This window comes from Phocoena sinus, chromosome 4 (assembly GCF_008692025.1).
Source record: "Phocoena sinus isolate mPhoSin1 chromosome 4, mPhoSin1.pri, whole genome shotgun sequence".
Lineage (NCBI taxonomy): Eukaryota > Metazoa > Chordata > Mammalia > Artiodactyla > Phocoenidae > Phocoena > Phocoena sinus.
In genome coordinates, this window is record NC_045766.1 from 97,073,413 (window position 1) to 97,089,118 (window position 15,706).

The 15,706-nt window shown below is 36.0% G+C and overlaps 1 protein-coding gene across 1 annotated transcript in view; it reads left to right on the forward strand.

Annotated features, from left to right (window-relative positions):
- TOMM70 (translocase of outer mitochondrial membrane 70) overlaps positions 1 to 15,706 on the forward strand; it is a 44,139-nt gene that overhangs the window by 17,588 nt on the left and 10,845 nt on the right. The window contains exons 3-9 of the mRNA XM_032630473.1: positions 1,289 to 1,415; positions 3,047 to 3,156; positions 6,085 to 6,233; positions 6,794 to 7,001; positions 9,695 to 9,829; positions 10,865 to 10,972; positions 11,846 to 11,962. Coding sequence (XP_032486364.1) covers positions 1,289 to 1,415; positions 3,047 to 3,156; positions 6,085 to 6,233; positions 6,794 to 7,001; positions 9,695 to 9,829; positions 10,865 to 10,972; positions 11,846 to 11,962 — 954 coding nt within the window. The remainder of the gene's footprint in view (positions 1 to 1,288; positions 1,416 to 3,046; positions 3,157 to 6,084; positions 6,234 to 6,793; positions 7,002 to 9,694; positions 9,830 to 10,864; positions 10,973 to 11,845; positions 11,963 to 15,706) is intronic.

Genomic DNA, 15,706 nt, shown 5'->3' on the forward strand with positions numbered 1-15,706 from the left:
TTTGATTCTATAATAGACGAATGAGTGGGGTTGGTGCATAAAACAGTGCAGAATAGAGTGTTACAAATGGACGAACAGTGTATGTAATTGCTCTGAGGTAGGCAGGAGTTTGCCATGATTAAAGAAGTATGTATAAAGGATCCTGGGGTATAGAGAGATGAAACTGGAAAGGTAGCAGAGGCCAGATCAGGCAAAGCCTTGCAATGGTAAGAAGGTTGGATTTGATTCTGAGTGTAATGGGAAATATTTAAGGGTTTTAAATAGGGCAGGAACATCGTCTAAAATTGTTCTCACTGTTCTGTCAAGAATATATTGGAGGGAGGCAAGAGTGGAGGCAGGGAGACTAAGGAAGGATGTTGTTGTAGTTGCCTAAGTGAGACATGAAGGAAAGCTGAAGACCAACAGAATTTGCTGTTGTATTGGATGTGAAGCGTGAAGAGAAGCAGGAGTTTTAATAATAGTGGAGTGAGGAAGGAGTGAGTCAGCTGACAGTTGAATTGAGAAATGTCTCTGTTTTAGGAGCGTGGTTTGGGTTAAAGAGATAAAGTTTGGAGTCATCTAATTTTAGATGTTATATACTACGAGGACAATAGATGTGATCACCTAAGAGAGAGAAGGGATGAGTCCTTGAGCATTCCAGCATGTAAAAATCAGATAGAGGAGGAGAAGTCAGCTACAGAAATTGGGAAGGAGCAGCCGGTGAGGTAAATGGAAATCAAGTAGAGTGGTGACTCCTTGGAGGTTTGGCAATAAACAGGAGCTAAGAAATGGGGTAATAACTGCAGGGAATTACAGAATCAAAGGAGTGTTTTTAAAAGGTAGAAAATACTAAATCAAGTGTTTTTATGCTAATAGGAATGATTCAGTAGAGAAGCAGATTGATGCAGAGGCAGGATAGCTAACAGTGAAGTCCTTGAAGTGGGGAGAATGTGGATCCATACCACAAGTGGAAGGTTGGCCTTTGGTGAAGAGGGGTGTTTCCTCAGTTTTAACAGGAGGGAAGGAGGAGATGGTATGATCACATAGATGCAGGTAGGTTGTAGATTTGGTGGTAGAAAGATGGCTTAAATATGTCTTTTACCTATTTTTTAAAATTAGGTTGCTAATCTTTACTACAGTTATTTATATGAGCTGTTATAATGTATTGTGGATATTAACTCTTTGTATGAATTGGGAATATTTTTTCTGTTGTGGGATTCTTAATACTTGGCCTACTGAGTTTAGAAAACTGATTTCTGTCAAACAGTGCTTCCTTTAGTGTGACTTTTTTTTAATACTTTCATTACAGCAAAAATGGAAAGAGGTGGCACAAGATTGTACAAAGGCTGTTGAACTTAATCCCAAATATGTGAAAGCTCTCTTTAGACGTGCAAAAGCCCACGAGAAGCTAGACAATAAGAAGGAATGTTTAGAAGGTGAGGGTATTTTTGTGTTTATGTATGAAAATTACTAAAGGCTTCATAGTCATTGGTAAATTTATATGAAACTCTGCCTATGAGTAGAGAAATTAATTGTGTTTAAAAGTTTTACTCTTCCCCAATTGAGACTTTGTTTTCTAGCTTAAATTGAGATTGCAGATACTTGAGTACTGTCTCGGTTCCCCACTATGGTAAATTAAATGATTTAGAGTTTATATACCACACATTTTAAACTTGGCAATTAATGAGCATCAGTGTAATTTCATGAATAAGAAATCAGAAGAGAGGTTTTAGTGAGCGATAGTGTTTCTAAGAGTCTACGTATTTTTCAGTTAATATCCTATATAAATATGAAATAATTTTGAGATGAATCATTAAAGAAAACATTTGTTTTTTGCCCTTGCAATTTTCAGACATTATCTTATACTCAGTTAGAAATTATGTAATTGATACAAAGCATCAAGTGAATTTGCTATTCTCAGTAAATATTATAAATATTTTTTGGCCTCTAATTGGCCATTTCTGTTGCCAAAACTTCAAATTAGGGTATCCGCCACTGGCCTATAAAGTACATTCTTCTGGGTGATGTAGAGCTAAACCAAAATGCAATTTCTGCAGTCGAAAAGTACTTTCCACTACATACTTAAATCTGCTTTAAAAGCATCAATAATCAGAAATTTAGCCATACTTTTTTTTAAAATAACATTATTTAAAAGGGAAAAGCTGTTTTATTTATTTATTTTTTTAATCAGGATTACCAATTGAGAGTGGTTTAGAGAACATTTTAGAAAAACTTGAGGTTTTGTGGTATCATGTACTTTGATGGTGGGTAGAAGGAGTGTTGCTTTGGAAAAGAGACTTCTGAGTTTTGAACCAGACTTTGAAGTTATTAAGCGATAATTGTAGAGAGGAGTTTAAATGGATTTTAGATGGAGAAATGGGATGGGGAAAAGACATTGACATTGACACTAGCCAGATTATCAGGGGAACATACAGCAGATTGACTTGTTTGGAGGAGCAAGGATTTGGAATTATGAGAAATTGAGTTCAAAAAGAGAGAGACAGCCATTGTTCACTACTTTGAATGAAAAGTTGAGAGGTTAAGGAAACATTGATCTTCTGAATTTCAGACCACTGTGTGTTGAGCTCTAGCATAGCCAGGTTAAAATGGTATTTTGAAGCAGATTTAATTGAGAGCTCTGTGGCAAGATGGCTTTGGAGACGAGGAGTAACCCTGAGGCCTATAAAAAGACCAGACATGAGAGAGCCACATTATGTTGATTTGGCATATACTTAACCGGCCAGAAAAGAATATTCCTGGATTACTTGTTTTATTTGCTATGTACAATGTTGGAGTGATGAGAAACATCACAAATGGTGTAGTATGGTCCCTTTCATTTCACAGGTGAGGAAAGTGAATTCTAGAGAAGTAGAGTGACTTTCTGAGCTTTGAGTTTGGTCGTACAGTATGTAAAACTAAAGTGTTAAGAATCAGTTTATTGGAAATGATAGCCACATAAAGCTATGCATGTAGTTTGGCTTTCTGTGGTAACATTGAATCCATTTGATGCGGCTAATCATCTTTGTGATAATTTCATACTTACTCTTGTTTTCTGCATCATTTCTAGATGTCACTGCTGTGTGTATATTAGAAGGGTTCCAAAATCAGCAAAGCATGCTGTTAGCTGATAAAGTTCTTAAACTTCTTGGAAAAGAGAAAGCCAAAGAAAAATATAAGGTAAGTTAATCTGAATTGGTTAATAGAGGGAGTATACATTGTGAAGGGTCATTTCTAATTTATACTGCTTAAACTTGGGCGTGATGGTTACAACTGAAATTAGATCCGGATTATATTTCTTTTTCCTGTAATCTTGGGCTTTTGTGGCTTACTTTTTAAAAATAAGAATGTAAACTATGTCCAGTATTACACCTGGAGGATATTGAAAGAATTCATGTATATTAGAAGTTGCCAAACAATGGCCTACAGGCCAAATCCAGCCTGCCACCTGTTTTTATAAATAATGTGCCAATAGTGTTTTATTGGGACTCAGCCACTCACACATTGTTTTAGATGCTTTTAAGCTACAACAGCAGAGTTGAGTGGTTGTGACAGAGACTGTATGGCACATAAAGCCTAAAATATTTACTATCCGGCCTTTTACAGAAAAAAATTGCCAACTTGTACTCTTTAAAGTTTTTAAAGATATGCTGTATAAATTGGCATTGGTTTTACACAGTTAGTAGATGGTTTAATTCAAGAAATATTTATTGAACAGAGGTCCATAATGGGCATTTTAGGAGGGTAGGTACAAAGACATGGTCCTTGCCCTTACAAAGTCCTTAATGAGAGGGACCATTAATAAGTATAAAAGGCATGATATTGGTAAAGTGTCATGGAGGGATATAAGTAGAGGGCTGTGGGAGTACCACAGGTATTACTAAACATCGGTAGAGGTTTTCTGCTAAATTTCATAATATCGAGGCAGTTGTTTCTTTTTTCTTTAATAATAACTTGCTTTTCTCTTAAGTTGATTTAATAATCTCTCTGTATTTTTAACTTTACATCTCTGAATATTAGCTGAGTAAAACAGGTTTCTTCACTGCAGGACTTTCTTGTGCTAGTATGTGTTGTGAATCTCCAAATACAGCTATACTGGTTCTCAGTCTCTTTAAACTCTGGAACTTATTTCCTTCCCTTCAGCATCTGGTAGAACATGCTGTTTTGAGGAACTAGAACTGGTGCTCCTCAAAATATTTTGCAAAATACCATGTTAGAGTCTCACAAATTGAACTTTGAAGGAACCTCGTTTCCTTGAGTATAATGCTATTGTTGAGTAATTATACTGGTTGGACTGCAGAGTAGTAAGAAAATATGATAACCTACATTTATATAGGTTCCAAATTAGTTTCCACATATATTTTCTAACCTGTTTGTAGTCCACTTTGTAAATTCCACTTTGCAAAATACTTTTCATTTTATTATTTTTATTTTTACAATAACCCTATAAGATAAATAAGGAGAGTATTTTTATTGCTATTTTAGAGATGAGAAAACTGAGAATGACATGTGTAAGGTCACGTAGCTAATAAGTGGCAGAGCTAGAATTTATATCTTGTTCCTTTAATACTTAAGGCCATTACTTATAAAATATTGTTCTCATTTTAAATTTGTAACTCTGAAAGACAGGGAAGTGGTAGCTTCATTTCTAAGCTGAAATAGGAAACTACAAGACATTAATAATTTATTCAACTTCAGTAAGGGCTATTTAAATTTCTATTTAAGCTTTTTCCCTGAAGTGGTAGATGATTGCCACTTATATATTCCAACACAGGGTCTTCAGTGAAATACTTAAGTTAGGTGTATTTATCACTTGGTGGTGACCATTTGATTTAAAATGGTAATTAAGACACACTGGGGCTTCCCTGGTGTTGCAGTGGTTGAGAATCTGTCTGCTAAGGCAGGGGACATGGGTTCAAGCCCTGGTCTGGGAAGATCCCACATGCCGCAGAGCAAGTAGGCCCGTGAGCCACAACTACTGAGCCTGCGTGTCTGGAGCCTGTGCTCCGCAACAAGAGAGGCCGCGATAGTGAGAGGCCCGCGCACTGCGATGAAGAGTGGCCCCCGCTTGCCACAGCTAGAGAAAGCCCTCGCACAGAAACGAAGACCCAACACAGTCAAAAGTAAATAAATAAATAAATAAATAAAATTTTAAAAGTAACTGTACCATTTAAAAAAAAAAAGACACACTGAGTCTCTCCCCAGAGAGAGCACCAAAAAAAGAGTGTGAATTCCTTAGATTTTTCTATTCAGTTTTCTTATTTACCCCACTCTCATCTATCCTAGATTAGATCATATACTTACAAAGCCAGATTCATTTTTTTCTCCTCCTTCAAATACAAAGACATTAAATCTACCAAAATATTAGAAATGGTATTTGTTATACATACAATTTAGAATACCATATTTCCACTCTAAAGTCTTTGGGTTGAATTTTGCAAAGGATCCAAAATATGTTATGAGAGCCCTTTGGTGACATTAGTCCCTTTTCCTTCTTCCTTTAAAACTTTATCATCTTAAGTATAGTAAGGAGAAACAAAATACTTCTATGATTATGAATCAGGTTGCCATGGGAAAAAGTAATAATTAAAAGAGGAAATGAGATTTCATTCTGGCTTTCAGTGGCACTTACTCCAATGGAGATCTTCAGATGCAGAATAAGTAGGGGACAAATGAAAGCCCATGGTAGATGGACTTAACATTTTAGCACCTGTGTAAGACATGGTCCTGAGTAGTAAATTGAGATATTAATCTTCTAGGACAGGAAGATAATTTTAACTCAGAAGGAGATAATTTTAACTCAGCAGTTATTTACCTCCTTTGTTCCAGATTTCACCTTCTTTTAGTGAGTGGTTCTAAGAGTTCTTGACATTTTACATCTTTGGAGAGAGGAAAGGTTCTCATTTAAAACCTACTTTGAACAGCTGGGACTGGCCGCATTACCAATTCCACTGTCTATTGCACTACGGTTTGGAGCCTGATATTCTTCAGTTATCTGAAAATGAGACGCCAGTTTTTACGACAGTGGTTCTCAGTATTCTACAAAGGCATCTGCTTCTTTGGTTAGTGTTTTCTATTTTGATGTGTATAAATATGATTAAATTTCAGAATCGTGAACCTCTGATGCCATCTCCACAGTTTATCAAATCTTACTTCAGTTCTTTCACGGATGATATAATTTCTCAGCCAATGCTTAAAGGAGAGAAGTCTGACGAAGATAAAGACAAGGAAGGGGAGGCTTTAGAAGTAAAAGAAAAGTAAGTGTCTCGAGTATAGTATCTGCTTAATGTTCTGTGTTTTTTTTGGCGGGGGCGTGGTTGTGGGGTTTTTTGCTGCCATAGAGCCAAAGTGGAACTCTGAGTCATCTCCAAAAGATCTGTTTATAAATAGATATAAATATAACAAAATTGTAATATATAATAATATTATAATAATAAAAATACTTCTCTTCTCACACATGTCATTATACCCTAAGAGTTACCTCTCTGGTGACTCAAGGTTTTACTGCCAGAAGTCTGCCCTGCTTTTGAGGTCCTACATGATATTCTCAAGAGATATCCTAGTGGAGATCAAGTGGTTGATTATATTTGAACAGGGGCACTAACTTAAAAAATGATTGTGTAGCTCAATATCCAGATGTTTTAGTGCAAGAAAGTTTATAACATATAATTTAATTTTTAGGAGTGCCCGGAGGACAGTTGTTTAACTCAGGTATACTAAATGTGGCAAGTTTTAGCATTTGATGCTTTTTTAGTAATTTTTTATGTTCATTTTATTAGTAATAAATAGTAATTTCCTATGCTTATTTTATTTTCAGCTCTGGATACTTAAAGGCCAAACAGTATATGGAAGAAGAAAACTATGATAAAATCATAAGTGAATGCTCAAAAGAAGTAGATGCCCAAGGCAAATACATGGCAGAAGCATTATTACTACGAGCTACTTTCTACTTGCTTATTGGTAATGCCAACGCGGCCAAACCAGATTTAGATAAGGTCATCAGCTTGAAAGAAGCTAATGTGAAGGTACATTTAAAACTCCGTGTGTGTGCATGTGAAAAAATTAATACTAAATAAAAATAAGACTTTTAGGTATGTTTTGCCGAAGTTTTGGCATTTCAGTTGCCATTCTCCAAAAGATTATTTTTTGTTTTGGAAGGGCCTACGCCTAATGATGATTGAGTTGGTGCAGTGAAACTGAATCATAAATGTCAGTGATAGATATCTTTAACTAGGAAAGGACCTTTTTTTTCCCCCTATAATATGTGGTAGCTTCAGCTTCCCCGTATAGCTTCTGCTTACTGTATTGGACTATATTTGGGTAGGGGTAAAGGTGATGTAGCAGTGCTATAGGTAGTATTGTAAATAACATGCAATATGTAGTACAGGGTTATAAAATACATTTAATAAAAAATAAACACATTTAATATATTTTGAAAGATTTTATTTACATGAGGAAAAAACAAGATCTAAAAATATAATATAGAAATATACTGAAATATACCAAAAGTTTTTGCAGTTGTGTGGTTGGAACAGCTTTTCATTTTCTAAGCGTTCTTGTGTGTATGTAGTTAGTTTTATAATTAAGATTCGGTGGGGGGGGTCTGTCAAATATGAGCCTTCTATTCAGTGTAACAAGAATAGCGGTTAGCTGCCAAAGTACTGTACTCCTTATTAGATGGTTAACATCTCTTTTTCCTCATTGAATTAAGTGAACTCTGGCTTTATTCATCTCCAAATGAAAAGTATTTGTTAAAAGTCCTTCTCAAAATAGATTTTCAAGTTGAAGATACCCTAATAATAATTAGTTTTATTTCCTGCTGATTTTCCTGATGATTACAAGTATGTTCTGTTATGTGTTTTTGTTATTGTTGTGAGGGCATTCTTATTTGTTTCATTGAGGAAGACATTTGTATGTACTTTTGCCTTGAAAAAAATTTTAGAGAAGAACCCTATTTCTTATTTCGTGATCATGATTTTTTGTTTTAATGGCAAGTGATGATGCCTGTCATATGCCATGTACAAAAATGAGCTCAGAACGGATCAGAGACCTGAATGTTAAGAGCCAAAACTATAAAACTCTTAGAAGAAAACATAGGAGGAACTCTTCAATACTTTAGATTAAGCTGTGGTTCCTTAGGCATGACACCAAAAGCACAAGTGACCAAAAAAAGGGAAAACACATTCCACAGGATGGGAGAAAATATTCACAAGTCATATATCTGATAAGGGGCTTGTATCCAGAATATATTAAAGAAGTTTTCTTACAACTCAACAATAAATAGATAGACTAATATAAAACCAGGAAAGGATCTGAATAGACATTTTCCCAAAGAATATGTACAAATAGCCAATAAGGACAAGAAAAGCTGCTTAGCATCATTAGCCCTTAGGGAAATGCAAATCAAAATCACAACGAGCTATCACTTTATACCCACTAGGATGGTTGTAATCAGAAATTTGGACAATTAAAAGTATTAGTATAGATATGGAGAAGTTGGAACTCTCATACATTGCTGGTAGGAATATAAAATGGTAAAATCCCTTTGGAAATTAGTTGGGGTTGGGAAGTTCCTCAAAATGTTAAACATAGAGTTACCATGTGACCCAGTAGTTCCTCTCCTAGGTATCTATACCCACGAGAATTGAATTCATATGTCAACACAAAAACTTGTACATGAATGTTCATAGCAGCATTATTCATAAGAGCCAAAAAGTGGAAGCCTTTTTGGGCTTCCCTGGTGGCGCAGTGGTTGAGAGTCCGCCTGCCGATGCAGGGGACATGGGTTCGTGCCCCGGTCCGGGAAGATCCCACATACCACGGAGTGGCTGGGCCCGTGAGCCATGGCTGCTGAGCCTGCGCGTCCGGAGTCTGTGCTCCGCAACAGGAGAGGCCACAACAGTGAGAGGCCCGCGTACCGCAAAAAAAAAAAAAAAAGTGGAAGCAACTCAAATGTCCATCAGCTGGGGAACAGATAAATAAAATGTGATATATCTGTACAATGGAATATTATTTAACCATTAAAAAAGAATGAGCTGGGATGAAGTGAGAGAGTAGCACTGACATATATACACCACCAAATGTAAAATGGATGGCTAGTGGGAAGCTGCACAGGGAGATCAGCTCCAATGCTTTGTGATGACCTAGAGGGGTGGGGTGGGGAGGGTGGGAGGGAGGCTCAAGAGGGAGGAGATATGGGGGTATATGTATACATACAGCTGGTTCACTTTGTTCTACAGCAGAAAGTAACACACCATTGTAAAGCAATTATACTCCAATAAAGATATTTTAAAAAAGAAAAGAATGAAGTACTGATACATGTTACAACATAGACAAACCTTGAAAACATGCTATGTGAAAGAAGCCAGTCACAAAAAGACTGCATTATGTGCAATTCCAGTTTGTATGAAATGTCTGGAATATACAAATCCATAGAAAGAGAAAAAAAGACTGATGGTTTCTAGGGACTGAGAATTAGGCAGGAAATAGGGAGTGCCTGCTAATGTGTATGAGATTTCCTTTGGGAGTGGTGAAAACGTTCTAGAATTAGTGGTGACAGTTGCACAACTCTGAATATACTAAGAATGACTGGCTTATATACTTTTAAAGGGTGAGCTTTATGGTACGTGAATTACATCTCAATACAGCTGTTATTTTAAAAAAACTAAATTAGAATAAAAGTAGTAATGATGAATCTTTCCTCATTTGGGGTATATAGCTTCGAGCAAATGCTCTCATCAAAAGAGGCAGCATGTATATGCAACAGCAGCAGCCTTTGCTGTCTACTCAGGATTTTAACATGGCTGCCGACATTGATCCTCAGAATGCAGATGTTTATCACCACCGAGGACAGGTAAATTAATTTTCTTAAAGAGTTCTGATCTTTGAATTGAGGAATTTGATACCATTTTGAGAATGTCTTTAAAGTTTTCTTACATCACTTGTGATAGCTGTGAACAAAGTATCAGAGTAGTTTACAGTTTGGGTTGGCATTTATTTAGTCCCATCTTGAACATTTGTCCTGATATTTACTTGCAAAAAAAAAGGAGGAGGAAGGCTATAAATGTTGGCTTTTGCCATATCAGGTTTGTTTTTCAGTTGTTTCTGCTTCATAGGTTTTCAACATTAAAAATATGTAAAACATGTTTCAACATTAAAACATTAAAAACATGTAGTGACAAATTAAAGAAAGAAAATGTAATGAGCATTTTGAGTTAATGCTAGAATCAACAGAATGATTTTTGTGAGCTTCTTGCTGTAAGGAAATATTAGCCTGAACTATCCAGACAGTATCAAAAAAAATCTCTTCTGAATGGAGTTTTATAACATGCATATTTATTTTTTAGTAAAAATATATAGTGAAGAAAACAGTTCCCAATTTCAGCCTCATCTGGAGAAAACACGGCTTTATAAATCTGCTTGTGTGACGTGGCTTCTTGGAACGCATTAGAGTAGAAAGTATGGGCTAATCCATATAATAACAGAAAAGTCAGGTTCTTTCTAATGGAGAATTTTATCTAATATTTCTGTCTGAAGGGTCTTAAGAAGTGTTGAGATAACCTTAAAATTCTTGGTATTTTGATCCTTACTGGTAGTGTCTTTTAAGATTAATTTGAAATGTAATTATCTACTGTCTGATCTACTTTGACGTTTGAAAGTACAGATACTTCATTTTCTAGAAGAAAAATCATTGGACACTGGTTTTAAGTTTTAGAATCTTTCCTTTAAAATTATAAGATTTTCTAGTTCAGTATTTCTAGAAAGTAATTCTATAGTGAATAATTTCATGCGTAGCATTATGCAGAGATGTACTAAGAGACACGGTACATATTTAACTGGTGTACTTGTTATTTTGAACTGCGTTTATCTATGTACTTTTTTTCCTTAGCTGAAAATACTGCTTGATCAAGTTGAAGAAGCAGTAGCAGATTTTGATGAATGTATTAGATTAAGACCTGAGTCTGCTCTGGCACAAGCTCAGAAATGTTTTGCATTGGTAGGTTCGACTTTCTTTTGTATTTTCCTAAACATCAATATTTCCCATTGATAACAAAAATGAGTATCATTGTCTACAAAATCATCTACTGACAGGGAGAAAAAAATGTCAGTTTAGGAAAGTAGAAGTGTGTATTACTTGAGGTTCTGCTCCAGTATTTCTCTGGATGCCTTATTTGGTTCATCTTGATAGATGTTTGTCCCTGATTTTATGCCCCCTAAACAGCACTCTTCTCTCTAATTCTCTACCATAAACCAGTATGAAGAACAAAAGCATTTAGAGGAAATACTCTGCAATCATGACACCATATAACTAACTCATCTCTCATTTCGCCTTTGTAGAGCTATTAATATTCAGAAACACAAAGTTGAAAATTAGGTAAAATAAGGCCATTTCTAGTGAAATCAGATACTTCAGTTAACCCCATACCCTGAGTCCTAAAAGGATTTTCCTTTTAAAGAAAGAAATTGGGTCACAAACACATTTATATTACAGATTAAAAATGTTATCAGATGAAGAAGCTTTGTAATACTTTTATTATGAAGTAATAATAAATAATAAATAAAGTGATAATATATTGAATTTAAAATTCCCCTACTTATATACAAAGTTTACAAGTTAGTTTGTCTTCTTATAGAATACTGAACATCTTGAAATTGTTTAGTGGCAATGAAGTCCTAATTGTACATAGCCTTTGGATCCCTGCTCTAGAGATATTCCCGTGGAACCCTTTTAGATGCAGCAAATTATGTAGCAGATTGCCTGCTTCTCTGGAAATATTTATGTAATTTTGTGTGACTTTTATAATATGTTAACATTTCCTGAGTTTTTGAGTTCTTGATTTGACAGGCCTGTTTTGATTTTTTTACACAGTATCGCCAAGCATATACGGGAAACAATTCTTCACAAATCCAGGCAGCTATGAAAGGTTTTGAAGAGGTCATAAAGAAATTTCCAAGGTGTGCTGAAGGCTATGCATTATATGCCCAGGTAAATGTCATTTTTCATATTTTTTCACTTGCCAGTTCTTTTTTTAAAGAACTGCATTCATATCTTGAATGCTAGCCTGGAAATCAGAAAATAGTGCTTCTCTTGTTGCAGCTTTTGTGGAAGCAGATGGCTTTGTTCCTGCTTTGTTTCTCCTGGTCCCCAGGATGGTCCTGGATCACCTTAAGAGGGCTTCCTATGTTATACAATTTGAAAACCGTGGCCCTAAACTTGTAACATGGGGAAGCTTAAATAGAGCATTTCCCTCATGTTTTCATTTGGATTGGATTTGCAAAATTTAATTATCTTAGGAAAATCTACTGTATGCAATTGGTGAGGGAAATGTCCTTGGAAAGGGTTTTCTTTCTATTTGATCACTGTTCTTTAAATGGTGAGATAGTCTGTAACAGCTCATTTTAATCTCTCTGGTTTGTTTAAAATTCTTGAAGCTTTCCTTGGTTTAGGATTGAAGCTATGGAAAGTAGGATTTAAATTCAGATTATTTTCAGTTTTTGGTATTTTTTTTGGCCGCAGTGGGTCTTTGTTGCTGCACGTGGGCTTTCTCTAGTTGCAGTGAGCAGGGGCTACTCTTTGTTGCAGTGCGTGGGCTTCTCATTGCAGTGGCTTCTCTTGTTGAGGAGCACAGGCTCTAAGCCTTCAGTAGTTGTGGTGTGTGGGCTCAGTAGTTGTGGCGCACGAGCTTGTTGCTCTGTGGCATGTGGGATCTTCCAGACTAGGGCTCGAACCTGTGTCTCCTGCATTGGCAGGCAGATTCTTAACCACTGCGCCACCAGGGAAGCCCCACTTTTTAAATTATAGTTTGAAGTCTTGAAAACTTATTAATTTTAAATTATCCATTTAAATGAAAATGATTAACTTCTTATAGCCACAGTTAAAGGAGTTTTTCCTCTAATTAAATGATTTCTGAATGACTGTTTCTTTCTTAGTCTTTAAGGTGAAAGCTGCTTTTGGTATCTCAAAAACCAGCCATCTCAAAACTCTATATATTTTCTCTTATTCTTCTTATTCCAAAGAAATGTTGTTCCCCTCCCTCCTTATCCCCCCAAACATCACAGAAGCAGGAAGCATTTAAAAATGACTGTCTGTATTAGACTCCTACCTCCAGACATTTTTAGGGTTGTTTTGTTTTTAATTTCCTTCATGTTATCTTTAGTCCAGTTATAAGAAAATTTCCACAGGATAAAACTTTCTTTTTGAGGGTTTATTGAGAGGGACTATAGAAGATTGATTGTGTCGGATCTATTATATAAAGTCCTACCATCACTGCATTATTAAGGGTTGAAATTCTGCAGTATGAAGTACAACCCAGGAATTCGTTTTTTGTTTCTTTGTTTTTAATATATTCTTTTCCATTATAGTTTATCACAGGATATTGAGTATAGTTCCCTGTGCTATACAGTAGGACCTTGTTCTTTATCCATTCTAAATGTAATAGTTTGCATCTACCAACCCCAAACTCCCAGTCCGTCCCTCTCTCTCTCCTGCTCCTGCTTGGCAACCACAAGTCTGTTCTCTATGTCTGTGAGTCTGTTTCCTTTTTATAGAGAAGTTCATTAGTGCCATATTTTAGATTCCACATATAAGTGATATCATATGGTATTTGTCTTTCTCTTTCTGACTTACTTCACTTAGTATGATATTCTCCAGTTGCATCCATGTTGCTGCAAATAGCATTATTTCGTTCTTTTTATGGCTGAGTAGTATTCCATTGTATATATATGTACCACATCTTCTTTATACATTAATCTGTTGATGGACACCTAGGTTGTTTCCATGTTTGGGCTATTGTGAAGAGTGCTGTTAAGAACATAGGGGTACATGCATTTTTAAAAAAATCTTTACTGCAGTATAATTGCTTTACAATGTTGTGTTAGTTTCTCCTGTATAACAAAGTGAATCAGCTGTGTGCATATGTATATCTCCATATCTCCTCCCTCTTGTGTTTCCCTCCCACCCTCCTTATCCCACCCCTCTAGGAGCTCACAAAGCACCAAGCTAATCTCCCTGTGCTATGTGGCTGCTTCCCACTAGCTATCTGTTTTACATTTGGTAGTGTATATATGTCCATGCTACTTTCTCACTTCATCCCAGCTTACCCTTCCCCCTCCCCGTGTCCTGAAGTCCATTCTCTATGTCTGCATCTTTATTCCTGTCCTGCCCCTAGGTTCATTAGAACCATTTTTTTTTTTTTAGATTCCATATATGTGTGTTAGCGTATGGTATTTGTTTTTCTGACTTACTTCACTCTGTATGACAGACTCTAGGTCCATTGACCTCACTACAAATAACTCAATTTTGTTTCTTTTTATGGCTGAGTAATATTCCATTGTATATATGTGCCACAACTTCTTATCCATTCATCTGTTGATGGACACTTAGGTTGCTTCCATGTCCTGGCTATTGTAAATAGTGCTGCAGTGAACATTGTGGTACATGACTCTTTTTGAACTATGGTTTTCTAAGGGTATATGCCCAGTAGTGAGATTGCTAAGTCATATGGTAGTGCTGTTTTTAGTTTTTTAAGGAACCTCCATACTGTTTTACAGTGGCTGTATCAATTTACATTCCCACCAACAGTGCAAGAGGGTTCCCTTTTCTCCACACCCTCTCCAGAATTTACTGTTTGTACATTTTTAGATGATGGCCATTCTGACCAGTGTGAGGTGATAACACATTGTAGTTTTGATTTGCATTTCTCTGATGACTAGTGATGTTGAGCATCTTTTCATGTGTTTTTTGGCAATCTGTATATCTTGTTTGGAGAAATGTCTATTTAGGTCTTCTGCCCATTTTTGGATTGGGTTGTTTGTTTTTTTGATATTGAGCTGCATGTGCTGCTTGTATATTTTGGATATTAATCCTTTGTCAGTTGCTTTGTTTGCAAATATTTTCTCCCATTATGAGGGTTGTCTTTTCGTCTTGTTTATGGTTTCCTTTGCTGTGCAAAAGCTTTGAAGTTTCATTAGGTCCCATTTGCTTATTTTTGTTATTATTCCCATCTCTCTAGGAGGTGGGTCAAAAAGGATCTTGCTATGATTTATGTCATAGAGTCTTCTGCCTATATTTTCCTCTAAGAGTTTGAAAGTGTCTGACCTTACATTTAGGTCTTTAATCCATTTTGAGTTTATTTTTGTGTATGGTGTTAGGAAGTGTTCTACTTTCATTCTCTTACATGTAGCTGTCCATTTTTCCCAGCACCACGTATTGAAGAGGCTGTCTTTTCTCCATTGTATGCTCTTGCCTCCTTTACCAAAGATAAGGTGACCATATGTGCATGGGTTTATCTCTGGGCTTTCTATCCTGTTCCATTGATCTGTATCTCTGTTTTTGTGCCAGTACCATACTGTCTTGATTACTGTAGCTTTGTAGTACAGTCTGAAGTCCAGGAGCCTGATTCTGATTCCTCCAGCTCCGTTTTTCTTTCTCGCTCTTGCTTTGACTATTTGGGGTCTTTTGTGTTTCCATACAAATTGTAAAATTTTTTGTTCTAGTTCTGTGAAAAGTGCCATTGGTAGTTTGATATGAACTGCATTGAATCTTTAGATTGCTTTTGGGTAGTATAGTCATTTTCACAATGTTGATTCTTCCAATCCAAGAACATAGTATATCTCTCCATCTGTTTGTATCGTCTTTAATTTCTTTCATCATTGTCTTATAGTTTTATGCATACAGGTCTTTTGTCTCCTTAGGTAGGTTTATTCCTGGGTATTTTATTCTTTTTGTTGC